Source organism: Protopterus annectens, chromosome 11.part0, assembly GCF_019279795.1.
Source record: "Protopterus annectens isolate FY-2018-M chromosome 11.part0, PAN1.0, whole genome shotgun sequence".
NCBI lineage: Eukaryota > Metazoa > Chordata > Ceratodontiformes > Protopteridae > Protopterus > Protopterus annectens.
The window spans coordinates 97,199,868-97,227,150 of record NC_056745.1 but is presented as its reverse complement, the minus strand read 5'-3'; the positions used below and the strand labels follow the sequence as shown (position 1 = coordinate 97,227,150).

At 36.9% G+C, this 27,283-nt stretch overlaps 1 protein-coding gene across 1 annotated transcript in view; it reads left to right on the top strand.

Moving 5' to 3' along the window:
* Positions 1-27,283, top strand: part of VWF (von Willebrand factor) — a 749,192-nt gene that overhangs the window by 66,546 nt on the left and 655,363 nt on the right. The window contains exons 3-5 of the mRNA XM_044087471.1: positions 3,322-3,495; positions 13,342-13,444; positions 18,561-18,769. Of these exons, the coding sequence (XP_043943406.1) occupies positions 3,322-3,495; positions 13,342-13,444; positions 18,561-18,769 (486 nt within the window). The remainder of the gene's footprint in view (positions 1-3,321; positions 3,496-13,341; positions 13,445-18,560; positions 18,770-27,283) is intronic.

The window sequence follows — 27,283 nt, the reverse complement described above, 5'->3', positions numbered from 1 at the left end:
CCTTATCTTGATGTGTCTTACTGCATGTGTGCTACATCATTCCACCAGTACCCCTCTTCTTCCTTAGCCACAAGTGATAATTCTAGGGTTAGTCCCCTTGCTACTCTCTTGCCCCATTCATTAGGTGAGGGTCCCTGTCTTCTCTTATCTCACATTTAATATCCTACCTTATGTAGATTATAAATCTTCTACCTTTCAAGACTCTCCTTTGTAAAAACCTGCATCTTGGTGGATGTAAGACAGAGAAGAAATCCTGAATGGGGTGGCAACTTCTCACAGGATACACATACACACACACACACACACACACACACACACACACACACACACACACACACACACACACACACACACACACACACACACACACACACACAAACACACACACACACACACACACACACACATGCACTCACACACGCACGCACACACACACACACACACACACACACACACACACACACACACACACACACACACACACACACACACACACACACACACACACACAGATTCAGTCATGATTTGATCATCTATGAACAACTTGGAGGATCACCAAATCACCCATGACATGTGAGACAAGACCATTTGTGAAAACCAACATGGATGCAGGGAGAATATTCAGGATCTACACAGAAGGAATTCCAGTTGAAAATGAAGCTGAAGAAACAGGTTGTGATTGGCAGGAACTTTAACCAGCTTACTTCTGTGCTTATGTTTGAACTGCAAAAATGAGAAAAAAAACTGTATGGAGTCACAATGTAGTGTACCTGAACTCGGTATTTTGTCAGCTAACAGGAAAACAATAGCAACAAGGTGTCTAGAGAATGCAAACAGTAACAATATATAACCAACTAAAAGAACATTTTCCCAAGGCTCTGATGCATTAGTTGTATAAAGGAACATGCTTGCCTTTTCCTGAATATTGCATTATATAGTAGATACTGTTGAACTAATGGAGACAATTTGAGTATTGAGATCCTACAGCTACCTTTGCCGATATCACAAATAAACTACCATTGCAAGATTTAATTGCACAGTCTGTTTGTTAAAGTTTGCAGCTTCTGTGTTTATTTATTTTATTTATTTTGAATTTGTTAACCAGGACAAATCACTGACCCCACTGGCCCTATTTCAGTCTTAACCATAAATAAACACAACAGATACATGACATTATATTAAAAGTGAAAGACAAAATGCAATATATATATATGTATATGAGTTCCTATTACGTTATCGAACATCAACAAGTTCGAACCCTATATGGTCGAAACCATATAGTCGAACTTGTTGAAGTTCAAATGCATAAAAAAAAAAAATAAAAGATGCAACAGTAAACTAACTGTTGCAAGCAGGGGGCAAGGCCCCCTACACCCCCCACACCCCCCACTCTTTAAATAGACCAACTCTGAGACTGCACTATAGTGCGGAAAGGGAATATTTCCTTTTACTGCACTGTAGTGCAATCTTGGAGTTGGTATATTTAAAGAGCGGGGTGTAGCAGGGGACTTGCCCCTTTACACCGTGTTCGAAGTTTTGAAACTTCGAACAGACAAGTTCGATACTGTTGGGTTTGAAGTTTCAAAACTTCGATCACATAATAGGAACCCTATTATATATGTATTATATAGAAAGTTAATGGAGGATATACAGTCAATATGTGCATGACATTATATACAGAGTGACTGACAAAACACAATCTATACTTGCAAGTATTATATACAGAGTGGATATGTATGTTGACATGTTGACAGAATCACAATGACAAGTAAGCTATGTGGTAGGAATATGTTAAATGATATGACCACACACAGGGAGGAGCTGCATTTCCCTAGAGTCTTATAATGTGCCTTTAAATCTGATCAGAAAAAGGGTTAAGAGAAATTATCTTTAAGAAAAGAAGGTAGAGATTCCCACAGTTTGGGACCAAGCACTGAGAAAGCATGGTCTGTATACTGAAGCCTAGTTTGGGTGAGGGTTTGGGGCAGATTGGTCGTATGTTGATGTATCCCTGAACAGTCTGGATGCTAGTCGAGAAGCGGTCTCTTTCTTCAATTTAAAAGTTAGCACATTGTTTCAATGGTAGTCAGTCAGCTTTTTCAATGGCTTTCAATTGGGTTCATTTCTTGTGGAGAGAGTGATGAATTCGAATATGATGACTGAGATGGTTGAATGGTGGATACATTGCTGTACCAGTAAGATACTTTTGTCAAAGGCATTCCCACAGGGTCTGGAAAGAAAAGGGGAGTATTAGCCTAGAATAGGAGAGATGTGATTTTCTATCTGTCTGTAGTCCAGGTGGAGATGAAATTTAGGAGGGGGTACAACCCAATGCCAAAGTATTTGATAGAACTGATGTTTTTAATATTGTTATTCAGATGATAAAGGATTTGTGCAGGTCTGTAGATAGAAGTAAGCATTTGCCTAGCACCAAAAAGCATTGTTTTGTTAGAGGAATTAAGTAATAATTGTTTGCCATTGCCCACTTAACAAGGGCAATGAAAGTCAGCCTGAAGTTTGAGTTCAAGAGAAAAGAGAGAGACAATGACTGGAGTGGAATAGGATGATGTCAACAACATAAAGGAGGAGAAGAAGATGAGGTAAGTCAAAAGCTATTTTTTAAATGTAGATAGAAAAGAGAAGAGGTTCCAGAATATATCCCTGGGGGACACCTTTCTGCAGAGGGACTGATAGAGAGGATAAGAAGATGAAATTTACTAAGAAGTGGTGCTTAGAGAGGCAGTTTTAGACCCAGGACAGTATGTCATCACTAATGCCTCTTTTAGTGAGATCGTCCTGGAGAACTAAGTGATCATCAAGGTCAAACACTCAGGTAAGTTCAATAAAAATGTCACAAGTAATTTTGCCTTTGTCCATTCCAAGAAGAATGTTACATTATTTCTCCATTTGTCCTAAAAAGGACTACACACAGTCACCTCCAGGAGAGTTACAGCATCAAAATCCAAGCATTTTATATTGTGTGGCTACATTGTAGGTGGTGCAGTCCTTATTAATTCCAGTTACAGAGGATTATTGCATCTTTCTGTTCAGTGAAAATAATTTCAGGTGTTTAGCCTGCTTGCCTTATACATATAATGCCACACTGCAGAAAAGGATAAACAATTATATCCTTTTTTTCTATTCAGATAGCAACAATTCTACAAGTGGCTCAAAGCTGGTTTTCACTCCACCTTTTCTTTGTAATCGGACACAAAGTCATTGATTGGCTTCACTGTGGTTTGACAGACTGTTGTTAGATGCAGTTAATGAAAAACATGTTTCCTTAATTAAATCACTAAATTTACATTTGATGTTACACAGGGCATTTAAATTGCTTGCTCTTGGAAGCAGGGAAGGCAGAAGTGTTCACAGGACGATGCAGCCTTTTTGGTGATGACCATATCCAGACCTTCGATGGCACGTTTTATGATTTCCCTGGAGACTGCAGTTACATGATGGCTGGGGACTGTGAGAAACGAGCCTTCTCCATCTTGGGTGAGTTCAATTGTAGTTTTATTTAGGATAAGTTCAGCACCAACTGCAGCTGTGTAAAATTTAAGTACAATAACACTGATGTGTCTTTAATACAAGCAGTATGGAATGTATGCATTAATATACATATTAGAGCTGCTTCCTGAAAAGAGAAAGTATATAAAAAAACATTTTTTACTTTTTTGTCTGCAGTGACTTCTCATTATGCTGCGTTTCTAAATAAGAATGTTTGCTATTAGAAACCTAAATCCCTGTACATCGATATGCTGTTTAATAGACTGACTTGACCATGGGACTTCTTCCAGTAGTCACAGGTTTAATCACTTTTTACTGGCAGAAGCAAGCAAACTGAAACATGAGTTGTTCTGTAACTAATGTTTTTTTTTTCTGCATACTCCCTCATCCTCTGCTCTTCCACCCCCATCGCATGATATCTGGTTGTCAATATGATTGTGATGTAGCCAACATTCAGGAAGCCATCAGAGGATTTTCATTTTATGCCATAACACCCCATGCATGTGACAGCCCAAACCCAAGGGTTGGGCATGCAGACTGGTGATGCAAGAGCTGACACCACCTGCACAGCTGATACTAGCCTGAACAACTCACCACTTTGGAAATAAATGCACTGGTTTGTTCTCGGTCAGCAATAGGAGCTGAAGTCAGTGGTGTGTTTCCTGTTACATGCCTGAACCCTTCCCCTGGAAGGGGTGAGCAGGCATGGCCTGGTCATTCTCCTCCCCTCCCTGATGGCTCCACCAGTGTCCGGGACATTAACAGAACCCTGCTCAACCAGGTCCTCTGGTCCATGGAGCTAACTCTAAAGCTGATCTGATATACATGGAACCAGTGTCAATGCCAGTACTTGGCTGCCATGCTTAAATAGTAACATGCCCTCGGGCTTTAAAAGCAGTCCGATATGAGATGATGGCCTAGAACAAACCATGGATATCTTAGTTTATTTATATATTCATGTATTTTTGGTTATTATACTCTTCATTTCTGACAGTCAGTACTAATAACACGTAGGTAGAACCATGAAAGAAATGCCCCAACCACTAATAAATTTTTGTGAGTCCATTTTTATAACTTCTATTTTTACTTTATGATGAAAAGGTAAAGTACAATAAAATAAACCACTGTGCATAGAATGTGCCAGATAGTCTTGTCACAGATTTTATTAAACAGTTGCAGTGCTAATGCAATTAATTGACATCTCTGTACATTGTCTTGCCATTTTTATAAACACTGATTTTTTCCCTTATAATGCGTTTATGTTAGCTTTGGACTGAAACACTGTCTTAAGAGAAGTCACTCATTCAGTTGTGTTTGCCTCGGTGAAATGTTTTCAGAAATAAAAGGTGTTGATGTACTATCAATACAAAGTGTTTATTCATTCATTTATTCACCAGTACCTGGATTATGGCAGACCCTGATATATCCTGGCATGTCAATGGCTGCAAAGCAGTGAAACTAATCTTGGATATAGCGGGATGCATGCACATATTCACACATGCCGTACATTCCGATATTAATGAACTGTAGTGCATTTATTGACTTTAAGCACTGCATGCTTTTTCTGATTTATGTTTATAAAGACCAGTTATCACACTGTTGTATGACTTTTATGCTGCAAAGTCCTCTCAATCTATTATTGATGGCGATGTGTAAATCAAACCTGCATCTGCTTCTTGCATGAATATGCACACTGAACTCAGTAAGATGATTTATTTTTCTTTCAAAAATGATACAAAGAATAACATACAGCCAAACTGAAAAACCTACAGATGTAGTATTAAATATAGGTAATTACAAACCTATAGTAAGTGGCATTTGACACATGAATAGTTATGGAAAGGTGAGTTGGAAATGGGTGATAGAAGGCTCAAAATGACAGCTCCAGATAATGACATGCATTTGAAATAATTCACAAAAAATATAGGAAATGTAGGGAATTCTGAAAAAACAGGTTCTGTAAAACAGAACAAAAAATAGTTGCATAACTTCTAGATGGCTGTAGATGGCTGCTATAGTATTATGGCCAAGGGCCTGTATTCTGAAAGGCACAATAAGGTGTCAAGGCTGATACAAATGATACAGCGGAAAGTGAAGAAGCATTACAAAACAGAAGGAGATGAAAATCAAAGGAAATACAAAGCACAAGGAAATAAAGAAGAAACAAATGTTGCACTGATCCAGATACAAGCATCTTAGAGCACTGCAGACCTTTATGACATATCAGTCACAACGTTTAGCTATCCAATGCCATACAGCACTAATAGGTCTCATTAGCATGGAATGTTTGAGAGTCTTATAATCTTTGAGATGAAAGCATGATAGGGACTGGAAGTGCATACCAGTTTGCAAATCCTTGCTGATTCCAAAACTATGCATCAACAGGAAGCCAACTCCACCAGTGTAGGCAGAAGGTCCAGACTATGAAGCAGGTTAGGAGACCAGGCACCTGCAGGGGCTGAATGGAGAAGGAAGAAAAGACAAGACTATACCCGTCTGCCTTTCTTCAAGGCTCATACCCCCTTCTAAAAGTTGCACAAGATATTCAGGGTCAAATTGGGTTGGGGTACATGGCTAGGCTAGTGGTCATTAGCCTAGTAACCTATAAATCCATGAGGACAGTGTGCCAGTGTGAGGCTGTCATTCTTTGGCCCTCAGTGGAGACTCAGGGCATGATCAACAGCCTGCTGACCCAGTGATTGGATGGGTCAGAAGGGTCCATCATTAATTTAGGAAGTGGGGTGGGGACATACCCAAAGAAAGGTCCAGGCCTAATAGCTCACAGTGGCCTTCTGGATGACATTAGCATGCAGGGGAGTAGGGCCTCCCAGCACCATGTTAAGCCATCCAATGCATGTAACAGCAGCAGCTCCCAGGCTCATTCTCCAACAGTCTTTCATCATGTACCTGTAAAAGCTTGTGGCACAGCACAGAGGGATTAAACACCCAGGTGATGTTGCCTAATAATGGTATTGGGGAGGGGACTTTGTTGAGCCATGCTTTCACAGAAGGAAGTCCTACCCACATAATCCTCACATATTTCCACAAGGAAAAAAAGTTTTTTATCAGCTCATGCACTGGTTCTCTTTTTGTTCTGGAATGCTGCTCTAGCTTTTGCTACAACTTGATATTTGGTACAGTCCTAGCCTTTCGAGTCACACGTACTTTTGGTTTACCAGTGGTTTTGTTTATATGCAAGGTCACCTCTTGTTTGCTGTGGTTCTAACATCATGGATATCTTCATAATATGTCAAAACAAAATCTCTTTATAACCCTTTTGTATTCAAAGTACTAAAATTTTGTGACCGCTTTTCTTCTTCTGTGCCTACACCTAAAAGTGGCTTGTACCTTTTACTCCATTCATTGTGCACCTCCTTAACAATAGTTTCCACTAACTGCTTAGGGTAACCTTTAATTAAAAAGATATCTACAAACTCATCTAAAAACGTATGAACATGAGGGACTGTTTTTCCGCTAGGATTTTGTTGTTGTGTCTTTCGGCTTTTTCCTGGTTAGGGGTTGCCACAGCGGAGCTCCGGTCTGCTAATGGTTGGTAGTTGATTTTTATGTGCCGAGTTACCAGCCCTGATGCACAACCTTCGACGAAGGTACGCCCATTCACGCATGTCTCCATGCAGAAGACGCTCTAGCTGAGAATCGAACCGGACAGCATCTTACTGTGATCATTTGAGATGAATAGACTTATGTACATATATATATTCTCAAGTGTTTGGTAGTTTTTTTTATTTAGGATTTGTTTTTTGTAGTACATTTTCTAAAATAATATGTATTGTTTTCAACCCAACAAAATGTAGTGTTATATATTGTTATTTAACTTTTAATTTTTAGTTGTTTTTCCCACTTGACACACAACCCTGAAGAAGTTCTAACAGACGAAAATAATCTGTTAAAAATCTTTCAAAATGTTTCTGAATGTTAGTAGAAAAGATTTTGAAAGAATTTTGAAGACTTATGTTAACTTTTTCTTTTTTGATAGTACAATAAAATGCTTTCAGAAAGTTTTATCAGTTATTAATATGTCATTTTTACTTTAACTTTTAGTTTAGTTTAGTTTAACATATCCTAGAATCACAGAGCTTGAAGTAGGGCAACACCATGTCGAATAAAACACTGGTTTCTGGGGGGAAGGGGTATTTAGCAAGTAAACATGCTAATTGTCTTTTACAACACAGCTACCCTAGTAAACCACTCCCATGTTTTTAAACATGCATTTAAACAGGTATATAAATGAAATTATGAATTTCTACACTTTATTCTGTTTTTTTCAATTACTATTTGGATCACTTGTTTGTATGTCTTTAATAAAGAAGATTCAACTTGAACTAACTTATGCCTCCCTACTTTCATTAGTGGATTTATACTTTGGAAAGTTTTTAAAGAAAGTATTTCTACCACCTGTTATTAGGTGGGATAGTCACAGTTTTTATTAGATGCATGAACTCTAAGGAATTTTAGATCATTCACACAGAGAAATTTCCACATTCTTTGTTTCTTCCTATGTATTCCAGAACTAAGACACCTTTAAAAACAAATTAACTACATTCTTCCACTTGATTGGTGGATATATACATGGTATGATGGAATTAATTGGTTTTAGTTGTGATGAAGTCCTGTTGTAAGTTAAAAAGGACGAAAGTGCTTATCTTTTTTATTTTTGGCAAATAAACAATTTAGTTATATTGTTTTGCTTGAGCGTTCTTGGTATTACATGTGGCTTCTTTTATAGCATTCAAATGTGCAATTTTTTTATCAGCAGCATTTTAGCAGATTTCCACTTTATTGACTGGTTCAGTTATTGCTTCCCCTTTGCATAATTACTGCTCTGTGTTACGGCTGCAGACAGTATCACCACAGGTCTGCCCGTCCTTTATGCACATAAAGCATGGAAGATTGCATAAGCCAAGTGCAATTTGATGTTATGATGATAAGTATGCAATTAACATGCATAGAAATGGTGAAAGGAAAATATCATCCATCTAAATTCTGTTCATTAAACTACTAATATAAATATGAAAAATTAACTGTGAGATGTAGTCCACTGTGTATAAAACTGTCCATGAAGTGGTACCACTTCATGTGTGGTTTACCAGCACAACATCAAATACTGTCTGAGATGACGCCAGGAAATCAGTTTACCTACTGCCTTGAAGCACTGAGCAAAAAACTATATCCATACGATTTCAAATCAGGAACATTTTAATTCTGATTATAAAAAAGTTAAGTCTCCCATGCATCTTTGGGCTGATCCAAACTACTTCCTTAACCAGATACTATTTCCTGTTAAGTAAAATTGCTAGCAAGTTCTAGAATGACTTTGGAGCACAATATGCTTAGATGAAATGCATTTCCATAGTTATTACAAGCCCTAGACTACTAGAACTTCCTTAGTCAAACATAAAGTTTAAGTGAGATTAAGAAATGTTTGTTTACATTGCCTAAGGAAGCTGATTATATTGCAGGAAGCTAAGCACAGTATAGTAAACTTAAACAATGAAGCCCACATAAAAATGGAGGAATGGAGTCTCAAAATGATTGGTCTGCTCAGAACTGCACTATTATAAAAGAGGATATGCAAAATGAAACACTGAGTAACACTTGGATGGGATGCTTAGATTTTTAAATATCATATTTGGAAGTTTAGAGTTGAAAGCCTTTGGGAAGTTTCCTCTATAGCTCATAATATTCTTTGTGACTTGCTGAAACATAGATGTACACACACATTATGAGCCAATATCTGAGAAGATGAGAACACAATTACCAAACTGAAAATGTATGTTTAAATATTTATATATAGACATGGTTAATGCTGTGAAAGGTATAGCAGTATTAAAGGTAAATAGTCACTTTTGTCATGTTTTAACCCTGATCACCTAAATGATGTGCTGTTAGCATGATAGTCTTTGAAATAAGATGCCATGAGTGAAGTAAGATAAAGATCATTCTGTTGCCCTGGATCTATCTATAGGCAAACTTAAAAAAGGTCTGCCATGTCAGTGAACTTATATTGAGTGTTGCAGTCTTTGATCATGTTTGGCAGTTGGTTTTATGTCCAGCTTTTGCTCAACAGAGCTGTCCCAGGTTACCCATGGTAGGCAGCTGTACCAACCAACCAGTTGCTTATTGACCAGTGGCTGCTGGGCTTTATGGTGGACACACAGTCTGGTAAAAAGGGGCACATAGACCTTCCTATCCTAGCATGGTTCCCTGATATAGACCATATCCACAACCCATTTATCACCAGTAACTACTCATGCCAAGTTTTGGGGAACATAAAATATACCCTTGGGATTCCACCTGTGACACTGGACAGGGGCATTGGGTGCTTACTTGTTGAAACATGGACTAAATTCTTGACTAGGCTTGTAAGAGCCTCAAGGCCGATAGCCTAGTAACTTCCTGTGATCTTATGATAATATGATCCTATGGTGACATTAGCCAATGTAATAATATAAGCTAGATCCAAGTTTTTACACTTTCACATAGGTAGCACTAACACAGCATGCAGTCTGAGATCTATATTCTCACATAGCTAGCACTAACACAGCATGCAGTCTGTGATCTATATTCTCACATAGGTAGCACTAACACAGCATGCAGTCTGAGATCTATATTCTCACATAGCTAGCACTAACACAGCATGCAGTCTGTGATCTATATTCTCACATAGTTAGCACTAACACAACATGCAGTCTGTGGTCTATATTCTCACATAGCTAGCACTGACACAGCATGCACTCTGTGATCTATATTCTCACATAGCTAGCACTGACACAGCATGCAGTCTGTGATCTATGTTCTCACATGGCACTAACACAGCATGCAGTCTGTGATCTATGTTCTCACATCTAAAGGATACTGTGCATTACTGTTAATGCCCAAAGTGGTTGGTCTATACAACTCTTCCCCCAGTAGGCACCATCTAGAGTTTGTGCTGCTGCCCATAACTCCCTTCTTGGGTTGGTTTGAGGTGGAAACACCAAGCATGTTTCTGGAGGAACCCCAAAGAAACAGAGGAAAAACATGGAAACTCCACACAGGCATTGGCCGGATGTCAAGATCAGACCTTTTACCATGTGCATCAGAAGTGAAAGTCTTAACCATTTTGCCAGCTGTGTATTCTTTTTTATGTTTCGAGTATTCAGCAATGTGTATTCCTTGGGAGTAGTTTGTGAGGCATGACTCTGCCAGATCAAAGTGTGGGAGATGCAGATAGGCCTAAAAACATTTCTATCTACAGTGGAAGGCTGCCTGAAACCCCTACTGCCAAGCTCTCACTCACCAAAAGGATATATATGTATATATATATATATATATATATATATATATATATATATATATATATATTCACTTTACAATCTCAAAATACTGAAATATCGAATTTCAGTATCTCGAGACTATAAAGCTGAAAAACCAAAACACCGACACCCCAAAACTGCAAAAGTCAAAACAGTGAACATAAACACACCATACACCACACAAGACATACATCGGACTCCCCACATTACAACAAACAAACAAAACACACACAAACACAACAATACAAATAAATAAACCTACCCTACATCTAAGCAGGGGGCAAGCCCCCCCCTGTACTCCCGCTACTTATATATGTTAACTCCGAGGTCGCACCAAACAGAAAAAGACAGTAAACTCACCACTACACACTCTACAGTCCCCTTGCATACACACATCACAAATGTAGAAACACCACTACTTTCAACAATTACACACTCATACTATACTACCCCACACCTACAACTTCCGAACACACTCACATACACTCAGATCCCTACCCAATACCCTTAAAAATATTCACTTACCTGACTGTCCAACTATATTCACATACCAAACTGCAAATCAGGCACACAGTACATCCCACGTCATGTAGCGCACCACCACAACCGGGAATTCAACATTTTCGGATTTGCGGTTATGGGGTTTTGCTATTTCAGAAGTTCGGCTTTATAGTCTTGAAATACTGAAATTCAATATTTCATTATTTCGAGATTATAAAGTGAATCCATATATGTATATATATATATATATATATATATATATATATATATATATATATATATATATATATTTCTACTATTTCCAGCACTCGTAGTAGCTGTACATCCAAAACTCATGGCCAAAAAAGCGAACAGCAACTAATTTCACCCAAATTTATTCCTGCCTTTAAATGGGCATTTAAATGTGTGGGTATGTGTCTTTAAATGGGCATTTAAATGTGGATTATAAATGTACGGCAAGTTTATCCGGGTACTGTGAACACTGATGACGCCTATTTGGTGAAACCGGTCTGTAGTACCACGTATCGTGGCAGTCAGAAGCCAGGATAAATGGAATTTAATAAATTTGGGTGAAATGAGTTGCTGTTCGCTTTTTTGGCCATGAGTTTTGGATGTACAACTACTACGAGTGCTGGAAATAGTAAGATTGTGTGTTTTTTGGTCCGTGCACAGTAGTGTGGTTGGTCGAATGTACGGGCACCTACTGAGAAGGGGAGTATATATATACATATATATATATATATATATATATATATATATATATATATATATATATATATATATATATATATATATATATATATATATATATATATAGTGATATAACTGCAAAAACAGAAGAGGTAATACTTATACTTTCTGAACTTCCAAATATAAAAAAAATAAGTAAAATGAAAAGTGGCTGCAACAACAGATAAACTTTTAAATATTTAAATAAATAAAAATACGCAGACTAAGAACAGATAATTAAGCTTTTCTTCTTTATAGATGGTAGAACTTCTTCAGAATGCAATACATTTGAATGACAATATGATAAAAACTAAGATACATACACACATATATATATATATATATATATATATATATATATATATATATATATATTTATATATATACACACACACACACACACACACACATACATGTATGTAGATATATAGATATAGATATATAGATATAGATATATATATAAAATAATTGACACTGGGTAAACAAGGTGAAACACCTGATGTTAGTGAAGAGACATCCTTCAGAAATGTATAAATAGAATTTTTGAGCCTGCATTCTGTTTAATGCTAAAATGCTTGTCGATCAAATGAACTGTCGACCAAATAAACAGTCGATCATATGAACTGTCGACCAAGTCATATAGACCCATATATATATATATATATATATATATATATATATATATATATATATATATGTGTGTGTGTGTGTGTGTGTGTGTGTGTGTGTGTACACACACACACACACACACACACATATATATGTATACACACACACACACACACACACACACACACACACATATATATATATATATATATATATATATATATATATATAGATATATAGATATATAGATATATAGATATATATATATATATATATATATAAAATAATTGACACTGGGTAAACAAGGCGAAGCACCTGATGTTAGTGAAGAGACATCCTTCAGAAATGTATAAATAGAATTTTTGAGCCTGCATTCTGTTTAGCAAATGTGGCCCATAATTTTTGTAACTTTCTGTGTACTGATTTTAGGTTTAGAACATGGCTATTTCTTTGGGAATATCCTGGAAGAAAAGTCTTCATTTACAGAAGCTGGAAAACATCCTCTTTTGCATTGTCATAAGTGATTATGTTTATAGAATGTTGCATTAATGAGATGAGAAGCAGTATTGCCTCACCGGCACGTCTGTACCAAAACTGGATCCTATCCATGCAAATATACAGATTGTTCTGGCACTGATGCCAACATATAGCCACTTAATTGCTGTCATTTCATTTCTAGGTGATTTTCAGCATGGTAAGAAGAAAAGTGTATCTCTGTACCTGGGAGAATACATTGACATCCACTTGTCTGTAGATGGTGCTGTGATGCGTGGAGAAAAAAGGTATGGGCCCTTCATTACACAGGTGGCAGTGAATAACATGAAAGAAACATTTTTCTAAGTCAGTTTTGAACTAAGATGGAGTGAATCTTCTTGTAAATCAGACTGGTATTGTGTTAATAAAATGACTATTGAAAGTCTGTCCTGCACAATGTTCTTTGTCTGACACAGTTTCATGTCTGTATAATTTGTACCCTCCTTGTGAAATTCACATGATAGATTGCTCCAGTTCAGCAATAGCTTTGAAAAAATGTACACACTGAAGGTTTATAGTAAAACAGCAAGAATGTGAAAATTAAAGGGTCTATGTTCAACTACTGAAAACTACAAAACTTGAATGGCGAAATATCGAACATAAAGCAGGAAACGTAAAATTATCAAGCAACGACAACTTCAAAAATGTATTCATTGAATGGCCATAGTTGACTAACAACCAGGAAGCAACACGCTGCATAAGGTAAATGAAGGGAAGCCTTTTAAATTTGCCCTATTCCCCACTGTAGTGCAATCTTGGACTTGGTAATATATAGTTAGGGTGGGTATGGGGGGCACAGCCCCCCACCTTGCTTGGTTGTGTTTCCCATGTTGGCCAGTTATGGCTATTCAATGTGTTCTTTGTCTGATAATTTTCCCTTCCACTGTTTTACAATCATTATTTCACTATTTGAGTTTTGTAGTGTTTAGTAGCTGAACATAGACCTAAAATTAAAAGCTCCATTTGTCATAAATAATGCATACTGATAACTTTACAGCTTATCAGTTTTTAAAACATTTTTGATATTCTTCAATGACTTTGAATACATGAACGCATGTTCATTGTTTATGAGAAGATTATTAAAAATAGTAAGTTATAAGGCTGAATTTGCTTTTCTGTTATATGTTTATAATTTTGATTTTTTTTCAGAGTCCTTCAAATTCTTTTCATTATCATACTGACTTATCACATGAACAAAACTGACTCAAAAGGTGATATCACCAAGCAAATGTTAAATATGCTTTTCTGCTTGAAACACCATTTTGAATTGAAAAAGATGACAGGTGCTATATCCACAAACAGCTCTGAAGAGGTGGCTAAAGAAAAAGCCATGGGTCAGCATATTCAAATGACCAAATCTACAAAAATTAAATACTTGTGCTCATCTTAACCTTTCTTCATGACTATAAATGAACTCATTGCTGAGAAATGTTGAGGTGATTTTCCACAATAATTGCTGTATATCCATTCGAGCAGCAAACGTGAGCTGGGAGCTGCCTGGTTAGTTCATAGAGACATTATTCATGACAACCTGGGTATTTTGCACCATTTAGCAGTTGAGGGAAGGACTTCCTGTTGATGTAACTGACAGGTAGTGCATTAAGTGCCACGATTACACTCCAGTATCAGTTAAAAAGTGCCCTGGTTCAACAGGATTCTAGCATGAGATCCAACCTTAACTCATCTTAGAAGGGTGCTTAACATTTGTTAAGCACCCCCTACATGCTGTTAATATCATGCCTGTGATAGGCGCTAAAAGCTGTAGGGCCTGACAGTAAACAACAGCAGCAGCAGAACAGCTCATTTCAACTCTCTTTTTGTCTGTTGTCTACAAAATTACAGCCACTGAAATTAGAAACCAACTACTTCCCTTACACAGTAACTAGGTAAAGATTTCTCCTGCTGTCTAACTACATTTCCCAAATACTTAACTGGCTTTCAAAGCTGGCACAACTCTTCACTAGTGGTACATGGAGCTGGTAAATCTCCATGCACTATAAAGAATTATGTGTTTTCAACATGGACGCCAATATTTACCTCTACAGCTTCGGTATTGGGTGAATTTGTTGGCATCCATGTCTCGAGCACATAATAAGCAGGTTACGATCAGAGACCCGATCCTAATGCTCTATATTATGGACCAGGTGGGGCCTTGATGGCAAATAGTTGTGCAATCAGTGGTTCCCAAGACTTCAGGGAACATAAGAACAATCGTAGGTAAGCAGTCAAGGGCACCATAAGATAGTTATCAATACACAAATTTAAGTGCAGACACTTTAACGTTCTTACTTCCCTTTTTAAAAATGTAATAATTCCCAAATCCAGTGTGGCCATAGATGATGACTTAAGTGGAAATGAGCTGTGCTGATAAAATGTCTGCTTAGTGGTGGTTCTGTTCTCTGCATATGTAGTCCTTTACATACTGCAGCAAAAAATTGCTGTAGGATACACGAGGCTGACATCTGTGATATTTCTTACACTAAGGTCACTGAAAGATCACTATAACTAGGCAGGATAAAGATATACATACCTTAGTGTCCACTATCTGGACAATCCATTCATGCCCTTGATTCTGCTTATGAGCAACACATTTCAGCAGGCTCCCACATGGTCTTCCTATTGACAAGGAAGTAGTCTATGCTCTGCTGGTCAATCGGACACTGGTAGTCTATGGTGTGCTGGTTAATTGGGGACTGGTAGTCCATGGTTTGCTGGTTAATCGGGTACTGGTAGTCTATGGTCTGCTGGTTAATCAGGTACTGGTAGTCTATGCTGTGCTGGTTTATCAGGTATTAAGCTCTGCTGGTTAATGGGGTACTGGTAAATTAGGTGTTGATGATGGCAAAGGGGAGACAGCACACCACATTATGGGCACTGACTTTGAGGTTGCTCTGCTATACCTGCTGCTATTACAAACATTGTAGATTCCAGTCCATCCAGTACACTGTTAATCCTTACTATTCAGAGCAGGGTCTACGCCATGGTGGTGTGTGCTTGTTTTATATATCTCTGAAATGTTCTGCCATGTTTGATGCCAACATTTGCATTGGGAACCTAATTTGCATATAACCATGAGGGCCTTTGCTTATCATGCTATTTCTAGCTTACAAAGGCCATGCTAATCATATCTTACAATAACCTTCTCCCTCTGCACCATAGTATTACTAATTTCTGCAGCTTTTCCCTCTGCACCACCAGCTCTCATACTAATTTGTGCAGCATGTCCCTCTCCACCACAAACTCTGTCACTAATTTGTGCAGCATTATGCACTATCTATGAATACTGATTATGGTTTCATAAAATGGCAAAGGGAGTATGCATGGCCAGATGTTTTAAAAATTGTCAGGTTTTGAGTTAAAAGTTATTGCAGAAAACAACGGTTAGCCACTGTACATAAGCTTAAGCCTTAACAACAGTTCGCCACTGTAAACAAGTTTAAGGTTTAGCAACGGTTAGCCACTGTAAACAAGTTTAAGGTTTAACAATGGTTAGCCAATGTGAACAAGTTTATGGTTTAACAATGGTTAGCCACTGAAAACAAGTTTAAGATTTAACAACGGTTAGCCAATGTAAACAAGTTTAAGGTTTAACAATGCTTAGCCAATGTGAACAAGTTTAAGGTTTAACAATGGTTAGCCACTGAAGACAAGTTTAAGGTTTCACAATGGTTAGCCAATGTAAACAAGTTTAAGGTTTAACAATGGTTAGCCACTGAAGCCAAGTTTAAGGTTTAACAACAGTTAGCCAATGTGAACAAGTTTAAGGTTTAACAATGGTTAGCCACTGAAGACAAGTTTAAGGTTTAACAATGGTTAGCCAATGTGAACAAGTTTAAGGTTTAACAATGATTAGCCATTGAAGACAAGTTTAAGGTTTAACAATGGTTAGCCGATGTGAACAAGTTTAAGGTTTAGCAATGGTTAGCCAGTGAAAACAAGTTTAAGGTTTAACAATGGATAGCCACTGTAAACAAGTTTAAGGTTTAACAAAGGTTAGTCACCATAAACAACTTTAATGTTTAATGGGAATTACAGATGAGTGGTTAAGTTTGGTTACATGTCTGCAATGTGAAAGTCATTTGCTATCATACCCTACAAATGAAAGAGAATACCACTTGAGACAAACACAGATGGACTTTGGTCACTGGGTCAGCCAGAAGTTTTAGTTTAGGGGATAAACCCCTCCCATTATATTTTGCACATTGGAAAATGCTGTTAAATAGTAATGTATAGGAGTATGGGGAATACAGAACCTTCATTCTGTAATTCCAAGCTATGAAAACAAGGAAAAAAAATTGTAGATTGTAGATTGTACTGAAATGTGTAAGTGGAGGAAAAAGAACTTTGTCACATTATTTCACAGACAAGCACAGACAAGCAGACACAAGCATGCACACACACATAGATGTGCACATGCAGATTTGCACAAATGTGCGCACACACACACACACACACACACACACACACACACACACACACACACACACACACACACACCTATGTGCAAATTATGTACTTACATAACTGATCCCTTTTGATAAAATTTCGTCTGTTCTGCCTGCTGGATGCATTTCAGGTCACTGAAGAAAGTGGAGCATAACATGCTATACACTAAACCAATAAACTGTACACAATGCAGCTAATTATAAACACATCACATATTTTTATGTTTTCAAGCTGTTTTCAAAAGCTATTTTCAAAGGTAATCAGGGCCACTTGCTATTTCATTTTTAAAGGGTAACACTTTGAAATGTTCTGTTAAGAGCCACACACAATAATATGAGGAATGAGTTAGTCAGATGTCACAGAAAGCCTGAACAGAACACACACACACACACACACACACACACACACACACACACACACACACACACACACACACACAGTATATAAGAGATTTTTATGTTTATTTTTATATCCAGCATTTGCATTTATTTTGATAATAATAAGTTTGGATTATTTTATCATTTAAGGATGTCAGAAAGTTTGTCAAAGGCTCTGAACATTGTCTTCAAAGAAAATATGTTTTTTTTATTAAACCTGTTCATTTTATTGTGTTGGTGTCTTGTTCTAAAAGATCTGTTCACCAATTCATCTGACAAACTTTGTGATGAATTCCAGTTTCACGTGGGATACTTTTCTAAATAATTGCTTTATTTTAAAACAGAGACTTCAGCAAGGTAACATGAGATATATACCTAGGCCACTGGGAAGATTCACCTGAAATTGTGAAGTACTTCCTATACTTAGCTTTCAGTTTCACAGGTCATTTAAAAGTGTATAGTATTGCTGTTTTGCTGCCAGTTTCCAGATAATTTAGTTTTTAAACAATCTTTTTTTTTTTTTTTTTTTGGTGTTAAACAGAATTCACTTGCCCTATGCCTCTAATGGCATCTTTATAGAACCTGAAGCAGGACATGTCAAGTTGTCAAGCGAAGAGTACGGTTTCATGGTTAGAGTAGATACAACTGGAAACATTCAGGTCTTCCTTTCCAGCGATCACATGAACAAAACTTGCGGACTCTGCGGAAACTTTAACAGTCTGTCTGAAGATGAGTTCATGTCACAGGAAGGTAAAATAGCACTTTATTGTTGATACTTTAAAACTGATTTCCTGCAATAGTGTTTTGCGAAGCTTCTGTTCATTCCAACACAAACAGCATTTAGTCCTTTTTTTTTATGCATTGTGTTGTACATTTTTTTCATTGCATTTGTCTAAAACTGTAATACTAAACTCAAAACAGTGCAGTATGCTAAAAAGTTTATGTTTTTGAATCAAATAAACTTTGATTCACAATCTCTAAGCTGTTAGTAGCTGCCAATCCTGTTTCCCACTGCTATTCTCGGTAAAGTCTCGATGTCTAGATGTGATATTTTACCCCTGCAGGGATTATTGTGTTAACATTTTGAGTTTCATAACTTACTTGGAGAAAAAAAAAGCTGTCTAACCATGTGTTTTCACAAGATTGCATTTTCAGTATCGTGCCCTTCAGTTAAGGTATTCTATTTATTTATAGTCCATCGTTGGTAGCTTACATTATTGTTTCACTTGTACCAGTAGCAAAGAGGATCCTATATCTATTGTTGGATCTACAGAATATGGGTTGCAAGAAACTGAGGCTTGGTCACGTACAAACAAGGGATTGTGCTCCAGTTTTTTCATCTTTTTAACTCCACCTAGGAAAGCTTCTTTTGTGCTTTACATTATAGGACACCATGGTGTTGCATCCTGCTAACTTAGAGGGGAGCTTTGGGACTCCACAACTGGGTTTATAAAGCATTTTTCACAACTGTTGTCTTTAGTGGATAACAATCCCCTTTGCTACAGCACTGAAATGTCTAGGAAACAACCTTGTAAGTTAAATAAGGTGTTCAGCCAAGAAATGTGTCTGTTTATGTGAAAGTAAAGTTTTCTGATTTCAATAATTTAAGTTACACCCCATCAGTCATTCTACTCTTACAAACAGAACAGGATTATTCCTAGTAGCAGATACGTCAAATGTCATTGACATAATTCCTTAATTTTTTTCTCAGTAAAACCATAGTATCAGGACGTTACAAGATAGTTTACTTCCTAGGGGGTGTGCTCTCACTCTCAACTGATAACCAATTATTCTTACTGCTGTTTCTCATTTATTGGAAAACTTTGCACATGTAGTATGTTCCACATGTCATTTAGGTAGGCTGCCTTTATCTAATAATGACAGCAATTGGAAATGGCAGTCATGCCCAACTGACTACTGACATAGTCTGTGAGAGAGTTCATCTGTCTCAATCAGTTGGTGTTATTCTTTAAGCGAGACTCTAATTTTCTTATTAAATCTATAACAAAAGCCAGATGCTGATGAGACCCAGTTTGGCTGCTTCCAGATAATCAAGTCAAAAGAAGTTTGGCTTTTGCACGCAGGGCATCTGGTAAAATTGGCTCCTGTTTGAAGATCCATCTTCCCCCATCACATACTTACTGGTTTCTTTCTTCATGGAAAGTGATAAACAAGTCTTTAGGCTTAACTAGTAAGGATGACATGGTTAGATCTAATTTTCCTACCTATTTCTTATAGGATGAGGTAAACTCCTTGAATCAGGTAAAGCTATGTTGTTGCACTCTCTTATCATTTTATTTTTTGTTTTGACAAATTATGAGTTGATTTCCAAAAAAATGCAATTCATCTTTTTTAGTAAAATTTGATTTTGTTTTTCTCCAGCAATTTTATGAATTATTAAAGTAAGTAGCTTCTCTTGGTACAGATACCACTATTTACATAATATTATATAGTGTAGTTTTTTTTGTAATAACACTGTGGGGAAGAAATCTACACGATATGACATGATATTGTAGTTATTAACATCAGTGCTCTGTGCATTAACATTCCTACAGATGGCAGTTACATCACTTTTCATGCAAACATAGTGATGAGAAAATTACACATTTAAATGAGTATCCTGCCATTTAAACAAACACTTCTGCCACTTCAACCTCATCACTGCACCAATGGTATTTTTTGTCAATGAAGTCACTTGTATTGTCAAGCAAACTAAAAATAACCTGATGTGCAGTACATCAGTAAACAATACAACTGGATCTGATAATAAATTGATCTGATAATAGTTTGAATAATATGAAAACAAAGTATATGTTGTCATTCAAATAAAATGCACAAAGTCATCAAATATTAAAATAACTGCTTTATCTAAATATACTAAAGACATTCACTACATGCATACTTATATACATCACTTCTAAAGAAGTTATTTTGCAAAGTGATTAAAGAAGGTTATAATTACTTACATGATGCCTTACATCATCACTGAACAGGAGTCGCGCACTCAGGTATGAGTTCTACAAACAATAATATGAGTAGCTCTAATGAAAAAAAAAAAATATATATATATATATATATATATATATATATATATATATATATTTTTTTTTTTTTTTTTAAGATAAGAGAAAATGTCAGATGAATAGTGACAGTAGGCCTTGAACCACAGCATAGCCAACATATATCACTGCCTCCATCAGTCATACTCTATGTGTTTTGTACAAGAAATTAAACACTAGCCTGAGTATCATGGTCCATAGTTCTGGACTAGAGCAGCAGTATGCTATGTATGAGCCTGCCACATGGGGTCCCTTAGCACTGCTGTTGGCTGGTCATAATTATTTACATTTGGAGTGTAACTGGTCACTGCAGTGACAGCAGGGGTCACTTCATTACTAGACTGGTGCATGATCATGTTATGCAGAGTGCAACATGCAGTAAACATCCTGCCCACATTTGCTGGGCCATGCTAAAGGGCACCCCAGACTCATCCAGGCACCTGAAATGGCTCTTCGGGTAGACAAAGACCCTCTCAGTGACAATAAGGGTCTGGGACAGGGATATGTTGTAGGTCTCTTCTGCAGCTTCACTTGAATTTCTTAATGGCGTCATGAGCCATGGCTCCAGTGGATATCCAGCATCACCTGAAAAACAAGAAAGAGAGAGAGAGAGAAAGAGAGGTGCAAAACAAAGAAAAGTGTTATGGCATTCAGCCATACATTTTACCATGAGTACCAATTTAAATACAATATACAAAATGTTTTTTAGCTTACAACCATGGCGATTGAGGCGATGCACTCCCATATGTCAAATACTACCTGACAGTTCATGGAATGGTAGCCCTTCCTATTCTGGTGCCACCCCCCCCCCGTGTGGGCCAGAGGCGGTCTTAATTACAACATGGGTGCAATCTATTCCACTGGGTACTTGAGAGAAATGTGCCACCCCATATAAGGCATGCATGGTCCTAGCTCAGTCCTGAGGTGATGTGAGAAAATAGATATACTGATCCATACACGCCAAGAAAACATTCAGGAGCTGCTGCAGTATCTTCAAGGCAGAAGTCTATGAGATCCCCACCATTTCCCCAGTCTATCTCTGGAAGGTCCCCATGGCAAGTATAGTGAGGGCTATAGATACCTTAGTGTCCACAAGTATAAGAAGTCCACATATTCCTCCAAATCCCTTATGGGGCTCACAAACACCCAGTAAGACCCTTATAATGTTCCTGTCCACTCTCAACCTGCCAAGTATTCCCCGATTATTAAAGTTATAATGAGTTATCCTCTGCCCATATCACTGCTTTCTTGGCTGACAAGAGCTGCTTGGCTCAAGTGGCGTTAGCTCGACCAAAACAAGCAACTCACCTTGTAATAGCAAGTCTAGCAGCAGGTGATGGTATTTCCATGGATTGTAAAGTAGGTAGGATTGGAGAGACTCTACTTTATATAATGTATCTGCAGACCGCATGGAAAAGTTGGAAAATTCCACTATGAACTGCAAACAGATAATATAATTCTTCATTAGCATATGCTGAGATACATCATATTTCATTTAAATCTTATTATGACTTCCTATTTATTTACAGCTCTGATTTTCTCTTTATATATTGAATTAAGTATGTTTCACCTCCTATCTATAACACTCTGAAATCAAACTATTCCCTTTTACGGGTATTTTATAACCCCGAGTATTAATGTGTTGTTCTGCAACTGTTAATGCTGCAAACAAACGTTTCTCTGTCGTGTGTATTTTATGACTGAGTGCACTTTATGACCTTGCATACTTATGTATTTCTTTTCAGATTGCAATTTACATATTTTATGGCCTGTTATAGTTGTGTTTACCCTTCAAAATTTGTTACAAACTGTTATTTTATGTCCTGATAATTTTTTGTCTATCCTTTAAAATTTGCTAGAAATTGTTAATGTTAACACTGTCTTTTAATTATTGTGTGTACTCTACATCATGTTATATGTGTGTTTGTGTCATTTAAATTGATAGAAATTAATACTATTTTTAAAATTGAATTTCTTTTTTTCTGTAATATTTTCACTGGAACTTTTCTCCCCAGGCCTCTGCTGAAAAAGAACTCTCACCAAGTTGGACTATCCAGCTGGGTAAACAAAAGTAAAATAAAATAAAATAAATAAAATTTACATAAGCGTTTTCTTAGCCATTGTGCATTAGTGTAAGTGACCTCTATGAATCACAGCTGAGACAGACTCATTCACAGACAGGACAAATAGCTGTAATGCATATAATGACCATGAACACCACCCTTTGTGTTTCGATCAAACTCACTGGCGACTATTTATTATGAACTCATATCTATCTATCTATCTGTCTATCTATGTATCTATCTATCTCTCTGTCTCTGTGTGTGTTTCTTTTTCAGCATGAACATGGTCACTTTTTAAGGCAGTACACTAATATGGAGGAAGGAACCATTTCTAAACTTAATAACAAAAATTATGGTTCTATTCTTGCATGCTTGTGTGCTAGACAGAAAAATTAGGTGTCACATATGGAGGTGATATTCTGTCAAGTGTATTTGTTTGTGGAAGCACGCAGAATGATTTATTTTAGTAATGTCGAAGGCTTAATATACAAATTAACAATTAGCCTTGTGAAAGATGAATATTTGTAAAGAAGACTGTATACTCTAACATTATATTTATTTGATGACATCTTAGCAACATTATTTGTATGTACCCTTTAAGGAAAATCTATTTGTATTTGATATTTTCCCTTCCTTTCATATGACATAATTGTTGAATCGTGGCCTCACATCAATTAGAATTATACAATGACTGCTCATTACTGTTCAAAAAACACACTGATTGGACAGCCCAGCCTATGTGCCAGATGTAAATCAAGCATATCCCAGTGGAAAAAAGTTCAGCCACTGAAGTACCATTGAGCGGACAGACTTTCTATTGGTATAAGCTGAGGGACAGAGTAAAATATGAGAAACATGAGGTATGTTCTGCAAAACTAAACAATAAACCTAGCTGACTTTCCTCATATTTCTGCACTGTCCCTGTGAAAATTTTGTCATTTATAAAAAAAAATACAAAAAACAACAGAGATTTTCTCTGTTCTTGATTGCTTCTCCTGCACTATACTGATGTAGTGTGCAAGTGTGAGAATGTATGTCCCATACACATGTGCAGTATATCTGCAAACAAGGAAAAACATAGAGGAACACTACAGTGCCATTACACAAAGACATCATTTAAGAGAGGTAAGCAATTTCTTTCTTAAATAATGTCATTGTATAATAGCAATAATCCACAGCTGGGTGTAAGTATATTAGGATTTACATGATATTCCCACACCCAGTCATAGATTATTGTTTAGTTATGTACATCAGCAGCTGATCAGTAAATGCTGAACATGTGAATATAGTCACATCATTTAAATACCCATAATGCAATGTTTCAGCTGTGGAATGTTTTAATGTAGTTAAGGTGTATGCTAGGTTGAAATTTAAAATGAAGGTACAAAGCAGCATTAAATAGAAGCTTTCTGTCAATTTTGCTTTTCGAAAACAATGCTAGTGTGCTGTCTCTACAATATTATTTTTTTGTTTCTTTGTAAGTGTAAATTGTGTTTGTAAGAATGCTTTGTATAGTGAGTTGCTATAGGTAAGTGTTCTTTTTTTCTTGAGTCACTAAGTGATAAAACGTGAGTGAGTTTTTTTCCATTGGTAGACTACACTGCACAATGTTACTTATTATAAAGACATAATATTATTAGACACTTTTGTGAGAAATTATAATTAATGGAATCCTTTTTGTGACATTAGGATCTGATGAATTGAACCCCTAACAAGAGACACACTTCTCCAAGTAGTAGGCTGGAAGTGAGAGGCAGGCGCTCATGTCCACACTGAGGAATATATGATGTTGTTAATTTAATTTGGATGACTTACTTGTTCTTCAGTCATGGTATACTGTTAGAGTAGAATGGCTGATGCTGCGCAGCTCACTCAAAAATCACTCTGCATAATGATTCGACTGGGGGGAACATGATCATCAGGCATATTAATACAGTCTGTAAAGCAAAACTTTTTATAATTTGTATAAATGGATTAAAGTAATATCTATCCAAAAATCCACCATTGGATATAAAATATACTTTAGGGAGACTTCAGAAACCAAACTGAGAGCAGGTTTGCCAGTTCAGAGCAAAGCAAGCAGTTCAATACAGTGAGAGTGCATCAGAATTTGGACATTTCAGCTTGTTAGCCAGTGTCTCTACACAGCAATTAAATATCTAATATTAATTAGTAGTTAACCTTCTTCAATCAGCAGGATTAGGGACATGGGGCTTAAATATTTTGGCAGATGAAACTTTCCCAGGTTGGAGCACCTTCCCTTTACCTGTAATGCTATGTGCTCCTCACTTTTTATACAGGTCTTTTTTGTCACCCATGAGTTCACAGACAGAAACTGACTGAGGGAAATTTACATTTTTGAATGGAAAAAAAACATGTTCTTTCTGACTTTTGGAGACTTTAGATCTGACCTACAAGTTACTTATTTACCAGCTATTTTCTATTTTCCTCTGTATTTCTTCTGCAAAAGTTACATTATTCTTTCCGTTGAAAACACAACCCTTTCTTTGCACCCTTTTCTAATAACTCCTCTGCTAAGTGTTGTCTTTTTCTGTCGTACTTTTGGTGTGCCGGGCAGTTGTTTAACTTGTTTGCAGTTGCAGTATTTGTGTTGAGAGTTTGTGTTCTTGGCTGATGCTGTTGCTACTCTCAATCCTGACGTTAACATTTTGAATTCTGCTTTTCCTAACTTTTCTTGGTGATCATTTTGTTTCATTTTTTTGGAACAAAAGAAAAAAATTGAGAGTAAGTTTTCAGGTTTAGGTAGGTGTGATTCTTATGTGTACAACTTTCTGCCTCACGATGATCATGTGCTGTGCTTAGTTTGTCTTGTCCCTGAGCATTTAAAACAGGAGAGTGATATATGTGTCTTTGCTAAGTGCTTGCTTATTGGTGGAAAGTATAAACTGATGTTAAAAAGAATAATCCCTAAAATAGGCTTGACTCTTCAGGAGACTTCAAGTCTTGCATGATCCAAATTTGATTCTTTGGCTACTTTTAGGGTTAAGGTTAAGGACAGGATAGTTTTGTGGCTCTGCGATTTCAAAGCACCTCTGATCTCTGTGACTAAGTCAGTATCTCCAAGGCACACAGACAGCATTTGCAATGGTGGCTTCATACACACAACCCTTTTACTTACTGAGTAATTATAAATTTATAGAATTTTTGCATTTTATTCAGTAGAGCAAATTAGCTGGAAGTATTGACATAAGAGCACACAGTAATGGATGATGATGCACTCTGGGGTGTTGTAAGACTTTATAACTAAATTTATTTGGGGGGGGGCTAAAGATAGGGTGGGAAAGGGTGAAGCAGACTATTTACTTCATGCAGGTTCAAGGAGAGTAAAGACAAATACTAACCACAAGCCTGAAGTTGAACTTCATAAAATAATGCAAATGCAATAACTGCAAAAAATACAGGCACCAACGAGCAATGGAGTCAGCTATAATGTATAGAGCAAGTTTGTCATAACTTCAGAAATCAGGATCTGGTCTGTAAAGGATTGTAAGTACATCAGGTTACAAAATGCTGAATGCTATGCTCTGCAAGGGCAGGGCAACAATGTATATCCTTGAGACAGGGATAGCCCGGGAAAGTCCGTAGTGATGTAAATCTAAACCATTTAAATGTACGTGCTGTTTCTCAAATAAACATAAGAATAACACCACATCCTGTACCCAAAAGAATAGCAGTAACAATGCATTTCAGGTAGACTATCCTGACTGCAGCTTTTCAGGCTGCTATGTCCATTCCTTTCCTTTTTCCTCGTAGAAGGACAGAACCACCTATTAGGTTCATAGATCCAACAATATAGAAACCTAACTAGACCAAAATGGGATCAGTATATGCAAAGCAATAAAGCTTCATCAAGACAAAATTAGAAACTATAGTCTAATAAATGTATAGGTAATTACTGACCTTTCAATGACTAATCTGGGGTCTGTATTATATGAACAACGTGAATAGTAAAGCTTAAAAGAAAGAACATATAACTGGCACAACAGGGCTTCATGACCAATAACAACGCCTATGGTCAGATTTAACCAGTATATGTGGGTATTTTTGAAGGTGAATATCTTGCATAAAGGAAAGAGAAGGGGAAACCTTCCTTTCCACAACACCCCCTGTACACAGGGGGA